The sequence below is a fragment of the Equus przewalskii genome, chromosome 11 (assembly GCF_037783145.1).
Source record: "Equus przewalskii isolate Varuska chromosome 11, EquPr2, whole genome shotgun sequence".
In the NCBI taxonomy this organism is placed as follows: Eukaryota; Metazoa; Chordata; class Mammalia; order Perissodactyla; family Equidae; genus Equus; species Equus przewalskii.
Window position 1 is genome coordinate 12,736,533 of NC_091841.1, and position 27,967 is coordinate 12,764,499.

At 33.7% G+C, this 27,967-nt stretch overlaps 1 protein-coding gene across 1 annotated transcript; it reads left to right on the forward strand.

Annotated features, from left to right (window-relative positions):
* Positions 1 to 11,016: 11,016 nt before the first annotated feature.
* On the forward strand, positions 11,017 to 11,976 carry LOC103562680 (olfactory receptor 8K3-like). Its single transcript, XM_008537801.2, has one exon. It carries the CDS (start codon positions 11,017 to 11,019, stop codon positions 11,974 to 11,976), a length of 960 nt encoding a protein of 319 aa, XP_008536023.2.
* Positions 11,977 to 27,967: the final 15,991 nt, after the last annotated feature.

The following is a 27,967-nucleotide window of genomic DNA, read 5'->3' on the forward strand; positions in this document are numbered from 1 at the left end:
AGCTTAATCATCCTCCAATCAAGATAGGCTCTAGGCTACAAATGCCCATTTACTTTTTCCTCAGACACCTGGCTTTCACTGATCCTTGTTATTCAACAGCTACAGAACCCAAAATCCTAGTAAATTTTGTTTTAGGCCAAGATAAAATCTCTTATAATTGGTGTGCCTGCCCAACTCACTTTCCTCAGTATGCTTATCACTAGTGAAATTTTTATTCTACTGGCAATAGCCTCTGACTGCTATGTGGCCATGTGTAACCCTCTGTTTCTACGCAGTCATCATATCACAAAGACTATGTCAGCTACCGGCGGTAGTACTCCATGTACACTGTGTCTTTTTGTCTTTGCTGACCTCCATAAAAATTTTCATTTCATCATCTTGAGGCTGTGATGTCATCAGGCATTTCTGCTGTAATAGTCTGCCACTGACATCTTTGCTCTCCTCAGATACACATGAAATTAAATTGATAATTCTGACCTTTTACATGTAGCCTGTTAGAGTGTGTCTTCCACTAAACGTTTATTTTTATAAAGCCACAGACTCTGTATATTCCATTCACAATTTTATCTGTACTGACTATCACAGGAAAAGACACAAACAAAGAGGCCTGATACATATTATACAAATGGATTCCTTAAAGGAAGTAAACTGATATTGCTAAGTTTGACGACAGAAATCCCTTTCTTTATGAGGCTTTCAGAAAACAGGTTGAATGAAAAGTGGGTTATACAGTATGATAGATTATAATGAGCAATATGAAAATGAAATAGAGCAAGTAGCCAAGATGGAGGTTAAAATTTAATTAAGATTGTCAGGAAAACTTCTGCAAAGACGACATTTAGACAAACACTTGAGAAGCTGAGTGAGTGGACTATTTGGCTATCTAGGGGAAGTCTATTCCAGATAGAACTGGAAATGCGATAGTTTCTAAATGACAATAGGACTATTGTGTTGAGGAACATCAGAGTCAGAGGTGGTTGGAGTATAAAATATGAAATCGAAGAGATAACGATAGATTATAACATAGAGTTTGACCTTGTAGGACTATAGAAGCCATTGTAAAATATGTCTTTTGTTTTGCTTGATAAAAAATGAAGAGTTTTGAGCTAAGGAGTGATTTAATCTGTCTTTCATTAAAGGACAGCTATGTCTGCTGTGCAAATAATAGATTATAGGATACTAAGATGTGGAAATGGCAAGTCCTGAGGGGTTTAATTATAATAAATTTCATAGAGGAAAGAGGCTTAAGCTAGGATGGGAACAGTCAGAGGATAAGAAATGATTAAATTCTTGACATATTTTAAGAAAATGTCAATAATATTTCTTCATGTTGATATGTCGTGTAAGAGATTTTTAACATATATATTTCCACATACAACCAGTGAAAGATGACAAAAGGAATTTTAAAATACCTGTTTTACAAAAGCACCAAAACTACAAAATACTTAAAGATAAATCTGAATAAGTACATGAAATCGCATACTATAAAACTTGGGAAACACTGATAAGAGACGCTAAAAAAGATTTAAATAAATAAAAGATACACCATTTTTTTTTTGCTCAAATATCCAATATTGTTACGATAGAAAATTTACTTAAACGTATCTGTGCAACTCCAATCAAAATTCAATTAGGTATTTTTTGGTACAAATAGAGAAACTGAAACAAAAACATGTAAAGAAATGCAAAATACCTAGAATAGACAAACTAAAAGAAGAAAAAATTGTACTATCAATACTAAGAAAACGCTAATCAATTTCTACTCCTATTCTAAATCTGCAGTTATCAAGACAGTGTGGTACTGCCATAAAAATTGACAAATAGATGAATGCAAAAGTATTGATAGTCCAGAAATAGACCCACATATATATGAACAGGTAATTTTCCACAAAAACAAAGGCAAAAATGCAATTCAGTGGAGAAAAGATAGATTTATCAACAAATGGACTTGGAATAATTCATTATACATGTGCAAAAAAATGAAAGTTGATCCATAACCCATTCAAAGATTCAGAAAAAATGGGTCATAGATGTAAGCGTAGTACCTAAACGTCTAAAAATTATAGGAGAAAACATAGTAGATATCTTCATGACCTTGGTTATGCAAAGATTTATTAGATACAACACCAAAAGCAAAACTATTTCATAAAGTAAAAATTTCATACATTTGACAACATTGAAATTTAAATCTTCTGATCTTCCAAAGATCATCTAAGAGGGTGTAAAACTGAGTTACATTCTGGGACACAGTATATTCAAGTAATGTCTCTAATAAAATATTTGATTCCACTGTGTATACAGGGGCCTAAAAACTATATAATTTTTTAAAAAGATCCCCAGAATGGGCCAACCATTTAAAAACCACTTTAGCAAATACGATAGAAGGATGGCAAATAAACACATAATATGTTGCTCATCATTATTATTCATTAATGAAATTAGGTTTAAAACCTCAATGCTTGGTGACTATAGTTAACAATACTGTGTTGTATACTTGAAAGATGCCAGAGATTAGATCTTAAATGTTCTCACTACCACCACCACAACAAAATGGTAATTATGTGAAGTGTTAACTAACATCATCATGGCAATCATTTCTCAGTACATAGATATATCAACTCATCACCTTGTATGCCTTAAACTTAAACTTACACAATGTAATATGTCAATTATATCTCAATAAAGCTAAACAAAAAAGCTCAATGAGCTGTATATCACATCTAGTTAATGAGTATGTGGAGGAACTGAAACTTTCGTACATTGGTAATAGAAAAGTAAACATATATAAATATTAGAAAAAATCTCTTGGCATAAGCATCACGGTCTTAAAAATTAAAGATGGAGCTGTCCCTGTGGCCGAGTCATTGAGTTCATGTGCTCTGCTTTGGTGGCCTAGCATTTCACTGGTTCGGATCCTGGGCACAGATCCAGCACTGCTCCTCAAGCCATGCTGCAGTGGCGTCCCACATAGCAGAACTAGAAGGACCTACAACTAGAACATAAAACTATGTACTGGTGGGCTTTGGGGAGAAGAAGAAAAAGAAAAAAAGATTGGCAACAGATGTTAGATCAGTGTTAATCCTTAAAAAAAATAAACATGTATCTAACATAATATTTAGCCACACCACTCTCATGTATTTCCCCAAGAAATGACGTTACATTTCATTACAAATGCTTGCATGCAAGTATCCATAGCAGCTTTATTTGTAATAGGCAAAAAATAGGAACCACCCAAAAGTTTATCCTCTTGAGAGTGAATAAACAAATTGCGGAATTTCCAAGCAAGTGAATACTACTCAGAAATAAAAGGTAATAAATTATTGGTACATACACAAATATAGGTGACTTTTGAAAGAATTATGCTGTCAAAGACATCAGACTAAAAAGAGTGAGTAATCTATAATTACATTTACAAAAAAATGCAAACTAATCTGTAATTACAAAAAGTAGCTTAAATAAGAAGTCCTAGAAAGTACATGCAAATGACATAAAAGACATATAGCTTGGAATGAGCTGGAATGGCTCATATAGCTGGAATAAGCTAGAATGAAATGGGCTGTCCCTATTTGTAAATTTCATGATATCTAACAGAAAATCTTAAGGAATCCACAAACACAAACAAAAGAACCTAGAACAAACATGTACATTCAGTAAGGTGACAGGATACAAGTTCAACAAACAAAAATCAATCTGACATATATACGTATAGATAGACAGATAGATAGATACTTTAATAAACCAACATATAAAAACTAAAAAGCATTTAAAATCACCCCAAGTATAACGAAATAGAAACTAAGAGAATATATACATGATCTGTATGCTGAAAAGTATAAAATCCTGATCAAAGAAATCAAAATGATCTGAATAAATAAGTAGACATACTGAGTTCATAGATTAGAAAAGTAAATATAGGAAAGACATCAGTTCTTTACAAAATGATCATACATTTAATTCAAGCTCTGTCAACATTTCAGTAAGTTTTTTTTTTTAAAGATTGGCACCTAGGCTAACAACTGTTGCCAATCTTCCTTTTTTTTTTTCTGTTTTATTTCCCAACCCCTCCCCCACCTCGGTACACAGTTGTATATCTTAGTTGCAGGTCCTTCTAGTTGTGGGATGTGAGACGCCGCCTCAACGTGGCCTGACGAGTGGTGCCATGATCCGAACCCTGGGCCGCCTCAGCAGAGCGCGCGAACTTAACCACTCGGCCACGTAGGCTGCCCCAAGATTTTTTTGAGATATAGCTGAGTTTACACTAAAATGTATACGAAAGGTCAAGGACCTAACATAGCTAAAACGCATTTGAATATGTAGAATAATAAGGAAGGAAATACTCTACTCCACGTTGACTTACTATATAGCTACAGCAATCAAAACTGTGTGATATAGTTGGATAGATTGAAACATATATCAAAAGAACAGAATTTAGAACCCAGAAATAGAACTTTGAAAATTTTGATAAACTCATGATGGTACAAAGATAGTTCAATAAAAGAAAGATAGCCTTTTAAAAAAATGGTGCTGGAGTTATTGGATGATCATAGGAAAAACACAGAAACAAACAAATAATGTTGACCTAAACCTGAGGCAACTTGAACTAATTTAAAATAACTCAGATTAGAACACAAATGTATAATGTAAAACTGTAAAACATTCAGACAAAAAACATAGGAGAAAATCTAAATCTAGGTCCTAGGGCTAGTGAAGAGTTTATAGACATGACATCAAAAGCATAATCTGTAAACGTAAACAGTGATAAATTGGGCTGCATCAGGATTAAAAGAGGCTACCAATCCCACTCTTGGACAGTTACCTCAGGGAAATGAAAACATGTTCAGATCTACCACCTGTACAAAAATGTTTATAGAAGATTTACCCATGATAATTGAAAACCAGAAACAACCCAAGTGTCTTCCAGTGGCCGAATGGGGGGATAAATTGAATCATCAACACCATGAAATACTACCCAGCAAAAGCAAAGGAACAAACAATTGATAGCTACAAAAGCATGGATGGTGAATCAAGTTGAGGGAAAACAGCCTATTGCAGAATGTTATAAATGGTATTTCCTTTATAAAAAATTCTTCAAAAGATAAAATTATGGTGATGGAAATCAGATTAGCGGTTGACTAAATCCACGTAAGTGAAAGAAGGGGAGGGTGTGCAGCTACACAGGAAGGGCATAAGGGGCCTTTGTGGTGACGGACTAGGTCTGTACGCTGACTGTTGTGGTTATACAAATCCACACATATGCTAAAAGTGCATAGAACTATATGTACACAAAAACACAAATGAGTGCATGGAAAACTGGTGAAATCTGAACAAAGTCAGTGCATTGTACCAATGTTAATTTCATGGTAGTTATATTATACTGTATTTATACAATGCATTTATGACATTTATTACCACTTGAGGAAACTAAGTGGGACACAGGAACTCTCTGTGTTTTTCTTCTGCAATTTCCTGTAAATCTGTAATTACTTTAAAAATTTAAAAAAGCAAGCCAAAGTGTGCCTGGGACAATGTGGGGCAAGAAGGAGTAGAATGGAAGTATTATATAGACACTAAGAAACGTTGGAGTTGCAGATATGTTCATCATCATGATCATATTAATTGTTTTGCAAATGCATACTTATATCAAAGCTAATTAAATTTTAGACTTTATATATGTGCACTTTATTATTTTCAGTGATACCCCTTAATAAGTATTTTTTAAACTATTAAACATGCCAAGAAATCAAATCAAAAACAAGAGGGAAACTCATAATAGAAACATACTCTTATGATAATAATTGACAAGAGAAAACGCAATTCAGGCTCCTGTCAGAGATGTGAACATTCTGGAAACCTCATGTATCTGCCAGTAGAAAAGTGTATTGGTACAACCAATCTGAAATATTTAACAAAATTAACTTATGTATTATATCTATTCTTACCAAGAGATCACATTGCTGTATATTTTCAAAAGTGTGGGTTTATGTGTAGATGCAAGTATACGTCTATTGATATGTATATCCACACAAGCACACACACAGAGGCAGATATTTGATATGTATCACAAGGAGAATTTGTCCACAATATGTCATGGCAAACTCCATCTTTTCAGGAGCTGTTCATCGTAGTGTTGGTGATAGCAGAGGTTACAGACAAACAAAATATCTATCAATAAAGTATAGACTCATGACATTTTTTATATATTATTGACTGTAATAAAGAAGCAAAAAAAAGTCACAACATGGATTCATCACAAATAATTAAATTCCACAATACAACGTACAGAAAAATAGTAAAACATAGGTAACCTAAATATTACATTTTTGAAGAATATATTCACCATATGGGTATATATCAAACACAGTACGACGTGTTTGAAGATGGACAAGAAGAATTAGAATGGGTATTGGACTTGATGGAAAAACAAGAAATACTGAAATGCCATAATGGCAAATGTAATGGACAGATATCCTAAACAGACAGATGATGTTGATTCACTATAAAGTGAGACTGAGAAATTGGAGAAACTGACTCCTCTTCCAATGGTCCAGAAGAAGGTAAAAAAAGAAAATGACAACAATCAAAAAAAAAAGAGAGAGAGAAGGGAACAAATAACATCCTTTATACACAATATGTTATTGGTTTAGTTCATTTATATTTTAAATAATGCAACAGGACAGTGTTTAAATACATCTCCATTGTGTCCTCTATTTGAGGAGGTCATTGTAGAACTAGAAGAATACTAAAAACATTATTGTTTGGAGAAAACATCCTAATCCATTTCCCTATATGGTTGTTTTAGTAAGTGTACTCCAGATTCACACAACCAAAAGGAGAATACACACACGAAGACACACAAACACATGTATTCATACATATTTATATATGTGTGTGTATATATATATACACAGAGATAGAAGATTTTAAGGAATTGGTTCACCTGACTGTCAGGGCTGACAAGGCAGAAATCTGTGGGCAAGCTGGCACTGAAAGAATTGATACTGCAGTCTTGAGTACAAAGTTGGGAAATTAAGGTAGAATTTCTGTACTCAATCTGGAATCACAATTCCTTTTTTTTTTGAGCATCTCAGTTTTTGCTCTTTAAGGCTTTCAACTGATTGGATGAGGCCCACCCATATTAAGGAGGGTAATTCAACTTACTCAAAATATACTGATATAAATGTTAATCACATCTAAAAAAATATCTTCATAGCAACGTGTAGATTGATGTTTGACCAAACAATTGAGTACCAAGCCTAGTAACATGGAAACAAGTTTAATCATCAAAGTGGGGGGAAAAAAGGTTAATGAAGAATAAAAAGGTAGAAATGTAACGCACAAACAAATAAATCTAACCGACTTGTAAATAAGAATTGTTCTAGTCTATTAATAAACACACATCCCCCGCCCCCTTGCATTCTGCTAAGCTTTCAAATACTTCAGGGACAATCGTGAATTGTTTGGCTTCTCCTCAGGGAGAGTCTCAGATGGTGAAAAACGATTCATAAATTGCTCTCACTATTCCATGTTATGAAACACATGTGGGAGCCAAAACAGAGGTTTCATGACAGGTAAACAGAATATTTCACAGGGTGCCATATTTGACCAATATCCAAATAGTCTGTTTGAAATCTGCAAGAACACCTTTATTCTATGGCAAAGCACATCAAAATATTAGGATTTCTGATTCACTTCCACGTACATTCTGCTATGACAATACATGAACAGAATAAGACTGTGCTCCTTTCTCTTCAGATTGATTGTTAAAATATTTTCACAAATACAGTTAAGCATATTTGAAATGTTAATGCCATATTGCTTATGTAATATTTATGTTTTTGCAAATACTTAATCACATGAATAATAGAGGTCAAAATTAAGAGACAATAAAGCCTAATTAAAGAACTGGGAATAGAAAAAAATATAGATATGGCAGAATTATGAAGCTGCAGGTATTATGTTTCTAGTCTGAAATCCTTCAAAATCCTTAGTCATTCAGTGACACTAGGCTTTTCTTATTCCCTTCTCAAAAATATTGTGACAGTTAATATACATTTAATTCATTTAATTGGATTTTCTTCTGATCTCTTGATGAATGAAAAGGAAATTTCCACCTTACACTGAGATGTGAAAAGGAATTTTTGGAGGTTAGGAGACTTTCAAGTACCCTGTCTTACGGTGATGGTACAATGAACAGCAAGTTCAGTTTCAGTGGGATCTGGCAGAAAGCTGATGTAATTTTCTCAAAGAGTATACCTCTAGAAAATAATAATCTGATAACACAGATAGTAAACAATGAAAAGGTAATTTGATGCTTTCCATAGAATTCTAAAGCTGGTGAGAAAAAGCCGGTCTATCCTTCCTCATCTTACAGGAAGTCAGCACTTACCAATGTGACTTGTTTTCTTTAGCTTTTCACCATTGCACTTAAACAAGATTTACATTGCTTCTTATTCCGTTGATTTAAAATATTTTTTCCTAACAATAGTTCAGTATGTCTCACATAAGAAAGGTAAGTACATGGGGACAGGGTAGGATATCAGCAGCTCACAAACTTATTAGCAATGATTTATGTGAGAAAGTGTGGATTTCCTGTAAACATCTTTATCATTTAATGTTATAAAGATTGTATCTTTTATTTGCTTTCTTAGAGCTCACTCCGTCTGCTGACACTGCTTCTTGCCTTGTAATCAGGATCAATTCTACTTATTTATTTATTCAAGGAAACACTGATACTCACAATTTTTAAAACACTAATTCTTTTACCTTAGCCTGTCATCCTCATTCTACCCTGCTCTGTATTATACTTAGTGGTTTATTAGAGATACTCACATACATCTTTATTTCATTATACTTATGCATGTCCACATTAAATTAAATGTATAGTGAAGTTCTTTGTGGTCTTAATGTGCAGACAGACTTAAAATAACATTCCAGAATTTATAGCCTGAGTATGTTTTCTTCCAGTATGCTATGTGTAATATAGCGATTTTAAACCTGGCTTTTTTCTTTAAAGCAGAAAATCTCTTTATCCAAAGATAATGTATGTGAATCTTCATTATATAAAACCAATTCCAGTGACCTCATTTTGCCCAATTTGTTTATGTCCTCGTGCTATCCTAGGTTCATCCATCTCAAAATATAACATATGTGTCACAAACAATTTAGCATATTTAGCAACTTAGCACATCAGCTGTAACAAAAAATGTGCCTGGGGAAGAGGAAATACATTAGTTTTTATTTTAAATTTGCTTTAAAGTATTTTATTGGAATGGCTTTAAGAACAAGTACTTCTTTACGACAAAGTTGCGAAGTGAAACCTACTTGATATCTAAACGCCCCAAAGTTTCTTGGAATTTTTTCTCCAACAAGTTCACAGCTGTTGGTCAAGTTAATGTGGGAAAGATGTAAGATCCTAGGATTTGCCCAACACCAGAGAAAGGGCATCCTTGGTATTAGCAAAATCTGTAGTAGCCAGGGAGAAGGGGCATGACTCTTTGCTTCTTGTCACAGCCTATAGATGAAGTGGCTGGAATCATTGCCTAGGCATCTCAGCTATGCCAACAGCACTTCTCCAAGAAGGTAAATTCCAAACCTTAGATCTTCAGTCACCAATTTAGTGCTGAACCTCTGGGAATGGGGCACTGCCTCTTGCTGGGCTTCATGAGCTCTGGAAGTATGTTAGTTTTAAGACAAATATATATTAAATATCTTAAGTAAGGTGGAAGATAAATTACCCCAAAGAAGAAAGCATTGATAGTCAGGTGGTAGTCATGGATTTGGGTCATGGTGAAGGGGCACTGGGGACAGTTATCCGGATAACACACTGTTCCATCTAATCATCATCATACCCCTGACAAAGAAGTAAAGTCACACAAAAAGAAATTGTATGTACATAACAAAAATAATCCATTTCAGGTAACTCACTGTCTCCAGTAAGAAATTAAAACAAACACACAAACAATCCTATGTACTTGGCACTGAAGGATATTTCCAGATACCATAAACTCACTGAAATTTATAATTCTCACTTATCTTCCCAACAACCCTACAAGAAACAGTTTATTTTGCTGATGTGAATAAAGACATTAAGATAACTTACAACATTTGCCCAAGTACTCCTTTGCTTACAATAAAAATTTAAGGATAGCAGTGACTATATCAACCCACGTATATTTCATGACATGTTTACCTATGTAAAGAAAAATAATCTACAATAATCTGTCAGAATTTTCTTATTTTTACACCTCCGTCCAATAATGGTGAACATATTAATTTCATTCTGTACCATCTCCAGGCATCCTTATGCTTTCAGATGAATACGCTTCAAAGCAGGGCCTGCTAAATATTTCCACATATAATTAGAATTTGAAATTTAAAATTTTATTATGCAATTAGAGTATTTATTATGTCATGTTATGTGATTCTAATTTTGTAAATGTTATTGACACTATATGCAAGGCAAAAGTAAAGTTTATCACCTCCAAAACTAACACTTACAGTTTATATCATTTTTTTTGTTTTGGTTTTCTTTATTACATTTATATCTATCTATATCTATATCTATATCTACATCTATATCTATACATGCATCAAGGTTTGCCACCCTTGGCACTGTTGACATTTTGGACTGTAAAACTCTTTGTTGGGGGCGGGCTACCTCAATATAATAGGATGAATAACAGACTCACTGGACTCTAACCATTAGATGCCAGTAATAACCCATCTCCAGTTGTGACAACCAAAATGCCTCAAAACATTATAAATTGTTCTTTGGAGACTAATCTTCACCAACGGAAAATTATAACTCTCTCTCTACCTCAAGCTCTATCTCGGTTTCTATTTTTAAATGTGTATTTTATTTGCAGGCATAGATTATTTTAATAGAGCCTAAACTATCAGTTTGGATTTATTTATTTATACCAGCTTTGTATACTAGAAAGCGACCAGATTTTACTATATGGACGCTATTGACTATGCTGATATCTGCATCTAGAATAGGTTTTCTGATCAACCTGGATGGAAAAACACAATATAACCGTGCTGAAAGAATTCATTCTTATAGGAATCACAGATCGTCCTGAGCTACAGGATCCATTATTTGGGATCTTCCTCATCATCTACATCGTTTCAGTGGTGGGCAACTTGGGCATGGTCATTCTCACCAAGATGGACTCCAGGCTACAAACACCCATGTACTTTTTCCTCAGACATCTGGCTTTTACTGATTTTGGTTATTCAACAACTGTGGTCCCCAAAATGTTAGTAAACTTTGTTGTGGATCAAAATACCATATCCTATTATTTTTGTGCCACGCAGCTGGCTTTTTTCATCATGTTCATCGATAGTGAACTTTTTATTCTGTCCGCAATGGTCTATGACCGCTGTGTGGCCATCTGTGACCCTCTGGTCTACACAGTCATCATGTCCCAAAGGCTATGTCAGGTGCTGGTGGCAGTCCCATATCTCTACAGCACACTTATTTCTCTTATAATCACTGTGAATATTTTTAGTTTATACTTCTGTGGTTATAATGTCATCAGACATTTCTACTGTGACAGTCTTCCTTTGTTATCTTTGCTCTGCTCAAACACACATGTAATTGAATTGATTATTCTGATTTTCTCAGCTTTTAATTTGATTTTCTCCCTTCTGATAGTTCTTGTGTCTTACCTGCTCATCCTTATAGCCATTCTCAGGATGAACTCTGCTGAGGGTAGACGCAAGGCTTTTTCTACCTGTGCTTCCCACCTGACAGTGGTCACAGTGTTCTATGGGACTTTGATATTTATGTATGTGCAGCCCAAGTCTGGTCATTCCTTTGACACTGATAAAGTGGCTTCCGTATTTTACACCCTTGTTATCCCCACGTTGAATCCCTTGATCTATAGCTTGAGGAACAAAGATGTAAAATTTGCTTTACAAAGGATGTGGAAAAAATATGCAATATCTTCTCTTAAGGTTTGCTGTCCAATGTGATTCCCATAAATTAGGTTCAGACTTTAAGCCTTGCAAAAGTCATCGTATATTTAGGTAATATCCTCTATGTGCCAGTCACACTTATAAGTGCTGTAAATGCATTAGTGAGCAGAACAGTAAAAATCTTTGCTTCTTTCAGAGCAAGAGATGAAATATAAGCATGAAGATTAAGTGAATTTTATAGTACAGTAGAATAAGTTAGGACACAAAAGACAAGACAAAGAAAGTCGGTATGCTATGTGAGAGCAAAGTAGAATAGTAGGTAAAGATGGTGTATTAAAATGACTCTTGCGTTATTCTCAACTATTAGAATAAACTTCCCAGTGTCTATGTATGTGTTAGAGCATATGTGTGTGTGTGTGTTCGTGTCAGCACATCTTTCTGTTTTAGGCTTCATACTCTTCTATGGTGTGCATTAAAATCAAAGTTATTGTTGTTTCAAAGAGGCTTAGTGTAGTACTATGATTTGAAGTCATCAGTCATATGAATTTGCTCAAATGCTCCCACACCAAGTGGTGATCTTACTGTCCTATTCTTTTCTCATCGGTGCAGTTGCTTCCTTTCTTTTTTGGCACCTGAGCTAACAATTGTTGCTAATCTTTTGTTTTCTTTTGTCTTCCTTCTTCTTCCCGAACCCCCTCTGTACATAGTTGTATATTTTAGCTGTGAGTGCCTCTGGCTGTGGTATGTGGGACGCCGCCTCAGTGGGGCCTGATGAGCGGCGCCATGTTCGCGCCCAGGATCTGAAGCGGGGAAAACCTGGGCCACCAATCAGAACGTGCGAACTTAACCCTCGGCCACTGGGCCGGCCCCAGTGCAGTTGCTTTCATATGTGAGCCCTAGATAATCAATTAACTCAACATACTTAGCCATTTAGTGACTCATAAGATCAGTGCAGCATCTTATTTTTCTTAATCAGTCCATTTCTCCATACCAGTGGATATACCAATTAAGATAAATGTCCTTGATTACAGTTAACAATACTGAATTGTATACTTGAAAGTTACTAAGAGAGTAAATCTCAAATGTTCTCACAACAAAAAAAATGGTGAATGTGAAGTGATGGAAATGTTAGATAATGCTAAGTTGTAATCATACTACAGTATATAAGTGTATCAAATCAACACACTGCACACCCACATTAAACTTACACAATATTATGTGTCAATTACATCTCAATAAAGTTGGAGAAAAAAGACAAATTGCTTGAAGACTCCCATGGAAGCTTCCAATTTTTAATTTTTTGTTTTCTATTTTGAGATCTTGATTCTCAACTGCTTCTTTATGTCTAATAGGATTGTTACGCTTCCTTATCTTTCTCAAAACCTAGAATATTTCTTGTTTAAAATTCATGTTCTAATTGTTTTTGTTTCTTTGCATAAAAGGTCTACTCTATGTTGAATTAGTTTTGTTACTTTTTTATAGGGTGACTTTCTTCAATATTGGTTCATATAAGTGTGATATATTTTTAGTAGAATCTGTTGTCTGACTACATAAATTTGATAATCACTCTTGTCAACAGAAACAGGAGATAATCATATGACTTTGTCTATACTATATTTCTGGCGAAAGTGTAGTAAGATATGTAGCAATTTATATATATGTCATGTCCTCTGGACAAACTTCCTCTTAACCTTTCTTAATTTCCTTTATTTGTTGTTTATTTTTACTATTTTCAACATTCACGGAAATTTATTTACATGATACAAAGACTGGACTATTTTCTTTGTCCTCTATCATAGAATAAAATTTTCTGTGTAGTCAGTCAAATTTAAATGAAAATAATTCATTGGAATAAAAAATGTATATTTTCATATAAGGATAAATATTACTAAAAAGTTTGTATAGTTGATAATTTAATTATTAAGAAAAATTGTACTGAAAATCTGTATGAACTTTGCAAATATAAAAACTACTTTTTTTTTTTTGGCTAAGGAAGATTCACCCTGAGCTAACATCTGTGCCAATTTTCCTCTATTTTGTATGTGGGTTGCTGCCACCACATGGCTGATGAATGGTGTAGGTCCATGCCCAGGTTCTGAGACCACAAACTTGAGCCACCAAAGTGGAGCATGCCAAACTTAACAACTACACCATGGGTCCTACCCCCAAGAAAATAGTTTTGCTTTTCCAAACCGTATGTTGGACAGAGACACATTGAAATATTGCATTAGTTATTTGTGGCTGTTGAGATTACAGAAATGTTTAAATTAATATTTTTGGTTTCCACATATTATCTTCAGTGAATAATTATGACTTTTTAATGCAAAAAGGTATAAGTCTTTAGTACCGGGATTTTAAAAAATAAACTGTAACTCAACATATTCCGATACCCCATATCTAAAAAAAAAATTGCTGTGTTTTCTATTTAATTTTGATAATATAATTCATTCATTTTAAAATTTAGACTTTATTTCATTATTGAGTACACATGTATTTCCTAAAGTTTAATATTTTTCCACAAAACACAAAAACTGAAAAAATCAGGAATTGGTACATAACTGCAATTTTTCATTGATATTATGAAGAATATAAGAATTTAATATTTTATGCAATAATGATTCAGAAATATTAATAAAACAGAATAAGACAAGTACAGAAAATTTAGAGATGCTAAAGATATCTATGAAGAAACGTTTTGCGTTATAGGCTAGCTTCTTAAGAATGAGTGCACTATATATTTTCGTGTATATGGACACAGAAATACAATATAAAAATCTAGGATGGAAAGGATCTCAATATGGAAATACATATGAGAAATAACCCTCGCTAATTCAAAATTTGTCCAGGTGACTTGACTGGGGAACTCTACTAAATATTTAGGGAATATCAATTAACAAATTCTTTGCATTTTCTTCTAGAAAACTGAAGTGGAAGTGTATATCCCAACTTTATGAGGAGACCTTGCCCCTGATACCAAAAGCAGACAAAGGCATTATAAGAAAAGAAAACAAAAGAGCAATATCAGTCATGACCATTTATACAACAATTCTAATTAAAATTTTAGCAAATTTAATGCAGTAATATGTAAAAACAATAATGCACCATGTTAGGTTTACCCGAGAAATGTACAGTTAATTTAATATTCAAAATTAAATCATCATATCAAGAACCTAAAAAGGGAAAATTTTTTCAGATCTTAATAAATGCAGCAGACAAAACATTTTAAATTTTCAATATCCATCAGTTATAAAAATTTTGACCAAACAGGTATTAAATGAGACTTTGTAAAACTGATAAAGGGCACCAATGGAAAACCTACAACTAAGCTGATCTACCATAGTAAGAAATCAAATACATTTCCACTAAAATTAGGAACAGGGCAAGTAGGATCTTCATTCTAATTCTATTCAACATTGTACTGGAGGTTATATACAACACAATATGGCAAGAGAAAAAAGTAATAGAAAGTATCCAGTTTGGAAAGGAGGAAGTAAAACTGTGTTTATTAGTAGGTGACAAGATAGTGCAGGTAGCAATCTAATGGAATTTACAGAAAAAATGGTTAAACTTAAAAGAAAATTTAATACGGTTTCAAAAGAAAGATCATTATATAAAGAAATTTTATTCCTATGCACTGCCAGTAAGAAATCAGAACTGAAATTTTAAAATACCTGTTACAAATGCATCAAAGTGATAAAATATTTAAAAATAAGTCTGAAAATATATGAAAAGCCTATACAATAAAAATTAAGAAATGTTTTTGAATGATGTTATAGAAGACCTGAATAAATGAAGGATATACTAAGTTCATTTGCTGGACTATTCAATATTGTTAAAATGCCAAACTTCCTCAAATATACCTATAAATTCAATGCAACACCAACGAAAATCCAAGCAGGCATTATGTTTTAGTAGGAATTAGGGAACTGAAACTAAAATGTATAAAGAAACACAAAAAATCTAATATAGCTGAATTAACTTTAAAAAAAAGGGACAAAGTTGTAATACAAACACTAAGGCAAACACTGATTTCTAGTTTTATTCCAAAGCTACAGTTATCAAAGGGTTCACATCAATGAAACAATATTTATAGGCCAGAAGTAGACTCATGTATATATGAAAAATGGATTCTCCACAAAGCAGAAGACAAAAGGTCATTTGAGGGGGAAAAAGACTTTTTAACAAACAGTATGAACTAATTAGATATGCATATGCAAATACTGAACATTGATCTATAATTCATACAAAGATTCACAGAAAATGGATCACAGTTGTAAATGTAAAACCTAAAAGTCTAAAAACTTCAGATGAAAACATAACAGAAAATATACATGACCTTAGGTTGTGTAAAGATTTCTTAGATACAATACTAGAGGTAAAACAGATAAAATAAAAATTTGATACATTGGATAATATCAAAATTAAATCTTTTACTTTTAAAAGATACTCCGAAGAGATACTGTTACTCTTAAGAGTAAAACAAACATATATTCTGGGAGACAATATTTTCCAGTAATGCATCTCATAAAGGGCTAGTTCCACAATATATGGAGAGTTCTCACAGCTTGATAATCTTAATAAAGGAAGGACAAAACTCTTGAATAATCTCTTTACCAAATAACATATAAAGATGGCAGATATGCAGATCAAAAGTTGTTCAGCATCCTTATTCATCAATGCAATTCAATTTAAAGCCTTAATGGGATAACATTCTGTATCCTATAATGTGTGTAAGATAACATCTATAAATACACACACACACACACACACACACACATATCCATATATATACACACACAGAGGAACAGTAACTTTCATACACTGTTGGTAGAAAAGTAAAATGGCATAAATATTTGAAAGCAATTTGTTATAAGTATCAGTGTCTTAAAAATTATCTGCTTTTAAAATAACATTTAGCAATTCAACTCCCGTGTATTTACCCAAGAAAAATGACAGCATATTTCTATATGAGATTTGTATACAAATGTCTATAGTAACTGAAGAAGTTCAGGACATATCACTCCAAAATATGCTGTTTTGGCATATTAATTATTTTGAACTAAAGACACTTGAAAAAAAAGCAGGAGCAAGAAGGGCATTCTGGACTCCCCTTCTCTTCCTGAAAGCAAGAGATAAAACTATTACTTCAAAGATGCTTTCCTTATACCAGGAGAAAAGAAACACTCTACCGGACCTGGAAACTTGAGGCCAAGAGAAATCTGTGCAAACACATGGTTAAAATATCTTTTATGCCTGTAGTCTCCTTGTATACCATATATTTTAGTTACATTTCTACAATTGTCACTCATGGTACAACCTAATATACAAGGACTTAGGCTTAGCCACTTCTTGGGTTTTCATTCTTCTTGAGAGGACTCACCCATACATGTAAAAATTACTAGATAAAATATGTATGTTTTTGTCTTGTGTATCTGTCTTATGTCACAGTTTAATTCTTATGCCCATCTAGAAACATTTTTTCCCCTTTGGCTTTATTGAAGCTTTATTGGTAAGGGTCAAAATCCAGAAACTGTCCAAATGTTCACCCACTTGAAAATGGAAAAATAGGTTGTAGGATGTGCAAGCAAGTGAATGTCACTAACAATTAAAAGTAATGAATTATTGGTACACACAAAAATATAGATGTTCTCAAAATAATTCTGCTGAGTGAAGGACGCTAGAACAAAAAGACTAAATAATTTATAATTATACCTTCAAAAAAATCTAAAAATGCAAAATCATCTATAGTTTTTCAAAGCAGTTCAAATAGGAATTCCCAGAAAGTGCAAGAAAAGGACATAAAATACATACAGGTTGGAAAGGAAGAAATGAAATCTTCCTTCTATACAAATAATATGTTATCTAATAAAAAATTTCCGCAAATCGGAAAAAAATCTAGAAAGACAATGTGAGTTCAGTAAGGTGACATGACACATGATTAAAAAACACATACTAATCGCGTATATGTAGAGAAAGACACATAAAAACCAACTGAAAAATTATACCCTTTACATTCACCCCACATATATTGAAATATGTAGGTAGAAACCAACAAAACATGTCTAAGATCTATATATTTCAAAATACTTATTAAAGAAATAAAAGATCTGAATAAATTAGTAGACATATTGAGTTTGTATATTAGAAGACTCAACATACTAAAGATATCAATTCTTTCCAAACTGATCAGTAGATTTAATGCAAATCCAAAGAAAATCCCAGCAAGATCTTTTGTAGAGGCTACTTTATACTGAGATTTATATGATGGGTCAAGGACCTAGCATAGACAAAACAAATTTACGATGTAGCTTAATGATGAAGAAAATACTCCATTCTATGTTGAGATTTACAATATAGCCGCAATAATCAACACTGTGTGATATTGGTGGAGATAGAAACATATGAATCAATGGAGCAGAATAGACAACAGAGAGAGAGCCCTTTGCAAATAGTTCAACTAATTTCTCATAAAGGTACAAATGTAATTCAATATACGGAAGATAGCCTTTAAAACATAGCACTGATGTAATTGGAAGTACAGAGGCAAAAATAATAAACAAACAAATAATGTAGACCAAAACCTTATATAAAAACTAACTCAAAATGAATAACAACTTAAACGTAAAATGCTAAACTATAAAATGTTTAGATAAAAACATAGGAGAAAATCTATATCCAGGACCTAAAACTACTGAAGAGTTTATATAAATGATATAAAAAGCACCATCTGTCACATAGAAACATTGGTAAACTGGACTTCATCAAAATTAAAACAACTTGCCAATCACACTCTCGGACACTCATCACAAGGGAATGAAAACTTATTTCATGAATCAACTTCTAGTGGATGTTTATAGAAGTTTCATTCATCATAGCTGAAAAGTGGAATGAACTCAAATGCCTTCAATGAGTGAATGTTTAAAAAAATTATATCATAAATACCATGGAATACCTCTCATCAACAATAAAGGAACAAATGATTTATACATGAAAAAGCACAAATAAATATCAAGAGAATTATGTTGAGTGAAAAAAGCCAATCTAAAAGATCACTAATGGTATAATATTAGTTATAAAACATTTTTTAAATGACAGAAAATATAGTGATGGAAAATAGATTAGTGACTATCAGGGCTTAGGAACAGTGGCAGAGGAGGAGGAAGGGGTTGTGGCTATGGAGGGATAGCCAAAGGGAATTTTGTGGTGATGGAATAGATCAGTATTGTAGTGGGGGTTGTACTAAAAAGAGACGAACTATCAAACCATGAAAAGATAAAGGGGAACCTTAAATGCATGTTTCTAAGTGAAAGAAGCCAATATGAAGAGGCTGTGTACTGTATGATTCCAACTCTATGACATTCTGGAAAAGGCAAAACTATGGAGACAGTAAGAAGCACAGTGGTTCCAGGAGTTGGGCAGAGAAGGGGAAGAAGAGGAGGAGCACTCAGAATTTTTAAGGCAGTGAAAATACTTTGTGTGAAACTATAATAGTGGATATAAGTCATTATATATTTATCCAAACCCATAGAAGATACAACACCTGGAGTGTACCCTAATGCAAACTATGGAGTTCTGGTGATTATGCATCAATGTACATTCATCAGTTATAACAAATGTACCACTCCGGTGGGGGATGTAGATAATGCGATGGGGGAGACTATGCATGTGTGGGGGTAGGGAATTTATGGGAAATATCTGTTCCTCTTAATTTTTCTATGAACCTCAAACTTCTCTAAAAAGTCTCAAAATAGAAAACATACACATGATACAGCAGCATGTGAGGGTAAATATTAGGAAAATGTTGATGCAGTTAAAAGGAATCTTTACAATGGTCATAAAGACTACCAGGTAATAATTTCTCACACTTTTGAGTACTATGTGACAGATATTCCTCAAGTCTTGATGAATTTAGTCATCAGAACAGCTCCATGAGACATAGTCTATTAAAATTTCCATTTTTCACATTATAAAATGATGATTCAGAGAGGGTAAATAAATTGTCAGAATCCACAAAGGTACTAGGTGTTACAACCAGGTTTCAAAGCCAGGTGGTCTAGATCATGCTTGAGGATTCATGTTCTCAATAAGTACCCTACATTTTCTCTTAGTATTATTTTTATGCTTTGCTGATGTCATCCCAGAGATGACATAAAGTTAAATTTCCCTTTGGCAGATCTCATATTGGAAGAGGAGAACCAACAGAGAGATTCAAAAAACAAAAAACAAAAACAGTGAAATTCATGTCCAGCACAGAAAGTGAATTCAAGAAAGATGTAATTAGTCAACTAAAAATAAATAAACTGAATCATAGAAATATCAATTGATCAGACCATTTTGGATGAGTTATTTGCTCAAATAAAAAACCATAACAAAGTGAAGGCAAGGCAAAGTCTGAGGAGATCTACAATAAATTGGAGGGTTGGCAAGAATTGCCATTACGTTGTCAGGAACATACTGAAAAGGAAATAAGGATGCTCCCATTTTAAGAAATGATTTTTGTTCTAAGTTGTGTTGCATTTGAGAAATGAAGATTGAGAAATAAAGCAGAATTCTAAAAAAGCCAAATGTCTATTGCTAATGATTTCTAGGAGGAATTCTGCCAGGGACAATATGAGATATAAATGTTCTTTCCCAAAAAAAGAGATGTCTTTGTAAGGAATTCATTCTCCATCCCTTTCTGTTTCTCAGAATTTGAGGGAACTTTTTATATGAGTTTAAGCCATTTGGGAAATTAATTTAACGACAAGAGAATATATTGACTCCAATATTGTTGAGCTACTGAACCAATGAAAGACATGAGGCCCAACAGGTGATCACTGTTTTGTTATTGTCCTCCTCCTTGAGCCAATATTTGTTGAGTGACCCATTAAATGCATGGGAAAAGCATTCCTAAATGACACAATAGGGAAAAGAAGGATGCCACATGCAGTTCCAAAAGTTAAGCACCATGTTACTTCAGCATGTGTCATCCATGCTGACTAAGATATGAAAAACACCTCCCTGAAGTTGTACAATATATTAAGCATTGCTCTGATTCACATAAACATTGAAAGGCTGCCCATCTCAGTGATTAGGCTAGATAAAAAGAACAACATATGACTCAAGAATATCTATCAACCTCATGAAAAGAAGTTTCACAAATCAACCTACACAGTTTGTCAATGAAAAAGATCCTGAAAATATGGGAGAAAGAGGATACTAATTGAAAAATTTGAATATTGTCTTTAGAATAAGAAATAATCTGTGATTCATTAAATGTTTAATGACCCACAATAATCATAATCCTGTGTCAAATTGCATCTGCACATGGTTTCTTAATTGGAGAAAAGCACCACCGGGAAAAGAGTGTACAGGAAAAGACAAATTGGTACCACATGTATCTTGGAACTCCCTGGAAAAAGAGTAACCGCTAGAGAGCTGAACAGGAATGCTACGAGGTAGAGAGGTCTCAGAAGTCATGCAAAAGGAGGAGCTGTACTCTAATTTCTAGTATATGTGTGTGGCAGACCCTGGAACTATGAGGGTCATGCTTTTCCCAAGAGCATGTACTATTTGTCTCTTTTCCTACTGTGTCATATTTGAGGAGACGTTTACATTGTATTTACAGTCAATCTTACCTTTGTTAGCTCCTTGGTGATAGGGAATAAAATATTTTGTATGATATTCTTTAAATCCCAAGAAACTTATGTGGGATAATACATGAATGGTACCAAGATATATCATCAGATGCAGCAGTCTATTTATATAATTCATAGTTCAATATATTGGTTTATATTTCAGAGTTAGAAATCAGTAAACCAAAGAGTAGACAAAGTAAAATTTCTGTTTGTATTCTGTCATAGAAAATGTTGGTATTTTTAAAACTTACCTCTTCATGGAATTATTCCTTGGTCGTCACAGTCAACATCAATTCTCTAAAAATTGTGGACTTATTAAAAATGATTTAGCAATAGAAAAATATAAAGATTTCTTTCAAGCCTTTATTTTTGACAAAGTCATCAAATTTTCATGTATTTTGTCTAGTCATAAAGAATTTAATATATATTGAATAAACATGGTTTCTATTCTTGAAGGATGGGTTGTACATATATTAACCTCTTGATTCCAGATCTAGTAATAATCACACAAATTGACTTTTTTCTCTTGTTGCTAATCTTATTTCTATAGAAATTTTATTGAGATATAATTTGCAGACCATAACATTCACCCATTGTAAGTGCACAATTCAGTGATTGTAGTATATTCACAGAGTTGTACACCTAACACCACAATCAATTTTAAAACATTTCATTACCCCACAAAGAAACTTTGTGCCCATTAGTAGTTAGTCCTCTTTTCCCATCCATGTCCTCGATACCCAGACTCAGGTAACTAACAATTTCTTTCCTGTGTCTGAGTTTGCCCATTCTGCCATTTCATAGAAATGTAATCATCTCATCCTTGGACCTTTCTGTCAGGTTTCTTTTACATAGGTGAAACTTGAATATGTTTGTATTATATGACACTGGTCTTATTTTCCATTGTCTGTTGAACTGACTTTCTTTGACAATGCTCTGGCAGGGGAAGGAGGAAACTGCCTCATGAATGCCAGGTCAAAGCAGAAGTCTAGATTCCCCATTTGGTCCCTGTCAATATCTCTGGTTTTCAGGAGCTATTTCAATGACAAGCTAGATAGGTTGATTAGTGAAGTTTCTTTTCAGGTGGTTGATAGCCATTTGGAATTGTATGCTGTTCCTTTTATCTGTCTAATCACTGTGGTGGGGAGAATTTGGGTATTTACGTGAATCACAGCAATATTCAATATATTGTACATCTTTGGGGAGATGTTTTTTTTCACATCTATATGAATCGCACACTCTAAAATAACGTGGTTCCCAACCTTCACGACTTCATGTGGCACTGGGCCATTCCCCATTGCATCACTTAAGAATGCTTTTCCCATGCCTATAGTGGATCACTCAACAAATCCAGGTTCAAGCAATGGGGTTCAACTGTAAAAAAATGATCAGATGTCGGATCTTCATTACAGGAAGTCATCAGAGTTCTAATACTGTAGAAGCTTTCTACTGACAGTGCAGTGAGGGTGGCCTCATTGCCACTGGGAAATGCCCTCATCTGACACCACGCTAGCATATATGGGGAGAGGTACCTCGATACTGCCAATGAGTGAACTTTCAGGCTCCATACCTGGTCTCCATTGACACCATATATTTGGGGAAAGATGTTCGTTATCAGAAGGCTAGAATGAAAATCCTGGCTCTCTACTTGACCTTCTCTGACATCATGCATTCCTACAGGATAGCTAGAACACCTCCTTACAGCTTTATGTGGGTGGAAGTCTAGGCTCCCCCTTTCACATTTGTTTCTGTGATTGGTGATGTGGCAGAAGTTTTTTCTAAAGTGTTTGACAGGAATAGAGGGATTATTTTCTAAACATTTCTTGCCTTGCTAGACTGCCCCTTCCCTGGTCGTCTGTCTTGAGAGAGCTTGATTTTGGTGGGTGCTTTTCTTTGTCTGCACCTGTTGGAATTTCTGTGTTCTGGTTTCTTCAGCTTCCAATCTGGGATATACATCACAAAAGAAAACCCAGGGCCCTCACCACTGTGTTATTCCTTAAGTTTCAGGGTCCCTAGTGTGTCTGTCTTCTTATTTCCACTTTTCAGTGTCTTCTTAAGTTTGTTTTATGTAACACGTCTAGGGTCCTTAGTGGTTGAGTAGGGGAAAGTAAAGTTACTTGATCTTCATGGGAGCAAAATTCTCTATTTCTGTGTTTTTTATAAGCTTTGTGAAGGTCAAATAGTGACCAATGATTTTTATAAATTTTCTTCCATTCCACCCATTTCCACTACTCATCTTATGGAACTATTGCTCCCAGAACACTTATTAAGTTTAGTATTTCAGTAACTTAGCAATAGGAGTCAGACATGGAATCGACAGGCTGAATTCCAATCTGAATTGTTCCACTTCTGAATTGTTTGATTTTGAATGCTTTACATAATCACTTTTTGCATCCTGTTTATTAAACTTCTTTTCTATACATATAAATTCTCGAGGCAAATATTAGTAGCTCCTTTTAGATGTAAGAAAACTGAGAAAAATCAAAACAACTTAATGTATATGATCACATCCTTCTGTGGTCCATTTGCTCCAGTTGCGTGTGCCACAGGAGAACTGAATTGTTAGCAGCTCATATGAGGTATGCTCTGCTTGATCAAGGGGACCATGTAGTTGCCCTGATTCCCAATGTCATAATTACACCAAAATATTGTTAATTTTTGATATAATAATTTGTATGAAGTAAAACATAAGCATAAACCACTGTAATTATAAATACCTGTTGTTAAAAAGTCAGGTGATTTATTCAGGCCTTTAATAGCATACACTTGGAAATTAATTATTGGTGTCTCCACAGTTAAAGCATCACTATAAGCACCAAGTGAGCAGATCAAAGTAAAGAGCCTGGCCCAGAGTAGGTGTTCAATAAAAATGTGCCCCACATCCAAATCAATGACCATCAAGTTAACCACACCGAGAGTGGATAGCAGTTTATTGTTTGTTTTGTATTGTTTATGTATAAACCATTTCTCAACTACTCCCAACATCCTCCTTCGTCATTATCTGAAGATGGTATTTAAGGTGGTGGCTTCAGCCATTTGGCCAGTTACTCAGTTTACCTGGGTTTCTCCCATGTATAAATGTTATTAAATTCGCTTGATTTTCTCGTGTTATTCTGTCTCATGTCAATCTATTTCTTAGACTAGCCAGAAGAACTAGAGGTTAAAGGAATATGCCTTCCTCCCCTTCACTCAATTTTAAATCTCTAGTTTATTTAATTTAAAATGATAATTAAGTGGAAATGCAGACACATGGTCTACAACTTTCTCTGATAAATTATTAGCCTATAAATTTTCACAATTTCTCATATGCTGCTAGAAACTACCAAAACATTTGCCAAATTGCATGAGATCTTTCAACAAATAATGTTAAGACATGACATTTCAAAAGTGGATATAATATCAATTCATCACATCTGAAGTGTCCAATACAGTAGCTACTAACTTCATGTGAGTATTTAAATAGAAATTGAAATTAAATAAAATTAAATTTTTGATAGCTCTAGTGACTAGCTCTTTGAATTAGTCCCAATTCAAGTGCTCAACAGCCATATGTGACTAGTAGCCACTATGTTTAAAAACACAGATTGAAGAACATTTTCATTATTGCAGAAAGTTGTATTGGTTAGAGGTCTCATCTAACTCTCAGATTCATCTCTTTAGAATACCAATTGAATACAATTTTCTCAAGAAAGGATTATCTATTGTAAACAGTTTACATTGCAAACAGTTATCATTGAAAACACAATTAAGTAAATGGAATTTAGAAATTCAATTATCTTACATATTAAGAGATGCCCATTCTCTGCAGAATTTAAGGTCATATTGTAACAGAAATGAATGATAGGTTGCACAGTTGGATTAATTGACCTCTATTATTATTACAACTCATATGATTCTACCAAATTTAAAACAAAGTTTCTAACTGATCTAATAAATATGAGGAAAATTAAATAAAAAGGAAAAATCTATTTCGACTTACAAAAGAAAATATTTAAAATTTTTAGGGGCCAGCTCCGTGGTTGAGCAAAGTTCGTGCAATCTGCTTTGATGGCCCATGATTTCCCCAGTTTGGATCCTGGGTGTGGACATGGCACAGCTCATCAGGCTATGCTGAGGTGGTGTGCCACATAGCACAACCAGAGGAACTCAGAACTAGAATATACAACTATGTACTGGGGGGTTTTGGGGAGGAGAAGAAAAAAAAAAGAATGGCAACAGATGTTAGCGCAGGGGACAAACTTTAAAAAAAATTCAGCTTTAGTAATGTCATATCCTTTTCCATGGTTTCTTGCCCTTTACTAAAAAATATTCAGTTAACGACTATATGATATACAGAGTTATTAAATAATTTAATAGTATGCAGCTGAATATAAATTTAAAACTTAACTATTAATACACAACAAGCAGAATAGCAAACGAACAAATAAAGTCTTAACACATTTATTTTTTTTCCTCTAAAAGGGTTAATTTGGATAGAAGGGACAGCTATGTATTTACATTTACATCAGCCTCTAATGAGCTCTGTCACAGCTTAAATATTATAGAGCAACAAATGTAACCTTAGGAAACACTCTATTTCTTAAGGGATTTTACATTTTCCCGTGACTCCTATATCTCCCTAGAGTATATAATTAACGAAAATGCTATGAAGAATTTAAGAAAACATCAAGCAAAAGATGGAAGGATTCTTGAATTCGGTAAAATATAATATGAACAATAATTGAAAAGAAATTGCTCAATAGAATAGTGAATTATCTAACTGCTAAATGCTTAGATGTTACTAGGCTTCCTACAAACTGTGTCTTTATGCAAATGTAAAAGACAAGGATCCTGAGAAGTGCCACTAATTTAAAAAAAAATTAAAAGAAACATACACACACAGAGTACACGGTGAATTTCTGATGGTTAGGATGCCTATCTCTATTCTTAATTTAACATGCAGATTGAGTTGGGAAGAATCCTACCAGAAACCTGGCTTAGACTAAATGCTTACATTCCTCAAACCCGTGGATGATATACTTTAGGCATTCTGTTACATACTAGAGATAAAGCAGTTATCAAAAATGATTGAACATTCATTTTTAGAAAAATTGAAGAATAAATATACTCCCAAGGACTCTTATATCAGAATATCTAGAAAATCATTCCTAAAAAAATGAGTATTCATCACAGGGAAAAATGAGAGAGATGTTAAAAAATTAGACTGGTAAGAGAAAATTGGTAGTATGCATTTCCTAAGGACTTTTTTCAATCTCTGTAACTAGAATCTTGGATTTTAATAACTCTGCTACTGAAAACAACTGGAAATTTGGAGAACACACAGTAACAAATATTTCCAGATATTTGACAATGGTGGCACAGGACTATGATTTGTGAGAGAAGGGACACATTTATTGGTCCCTAACATGGGGTGATGGTAGAGCACAATAAGCGTGTTAAGTTGAAGACACAAAATCAAATCAGGAAGGGCTGAGTTGCCTGGAATATGGGGACCTGAATACTGGAGAGACATAAGCAGATAAAATTATAAAGATATCATCAGGAAGTCTGCTTGAGTCTTTGAATGATTCCTAAACTGTACATATTAAGATATGACTCCTTAAGGACAGATGTAGAATAACTACCAGGAAAAGAGAACTACCAGAGATCTGTATGATGAAAATCACCAGTACACACTGGGTTGGGATATGTTCAAATTCTGTCACATTTTAGTGAGGAAACTGATGGAATATTTAGGGGATTGAATGGAGACAGCAGGAGAGAAGAACTTAACCCAGAGGAAAGGATTCATTAACCTCCATTAACAGAGCTCAAGATTAACTCTCAAAAGAGTTAAGCAGATTCGCAAGTAAATAAATTGTCTGCCAAATAGAAACTCATCGTTGTTTAAAGAAAAATTAAAACCCAAGACTCAACAGGAAAATGTTCACAGTATCCAGCATCCAAAGAAATATATGTGTGCAGATTGAAGAAACAGGAAACTGTCACCAATAACCTTGAGAAGAATTAATCCTCAGTACTAGACCCAATAGTAACAGATAATGGAATTAGCAGACAAGGATTTTAAAACAGCTAGAAATATCTGAAAAAATTTAAAGGCAAACATGAATATTAAAAAGATAAATAAGAATTATAACAGAGAACTTATTTGAGTTGTGAGGTCTGAATATAATAACAGAAGTTAATATCTCATTGTTCATTTGTTTAAAAGAGATTAGACGTTGCAGAAAAATATGGTGGATTTGAAGATAAGAGATTGGAAATTATCCAAATTTAAGTACCAAGACACACAAAAAAGGATTAAACATTTATGTATTTTCAAGATCTGTGGAAAATACATCACACAGAGAAAAAAAGGATATGAAAAAAGACTTTGTGACAAAAATAATGCAAGCCAGAAGAAAAAGGAGCAACCTATTTAAAACATTGGA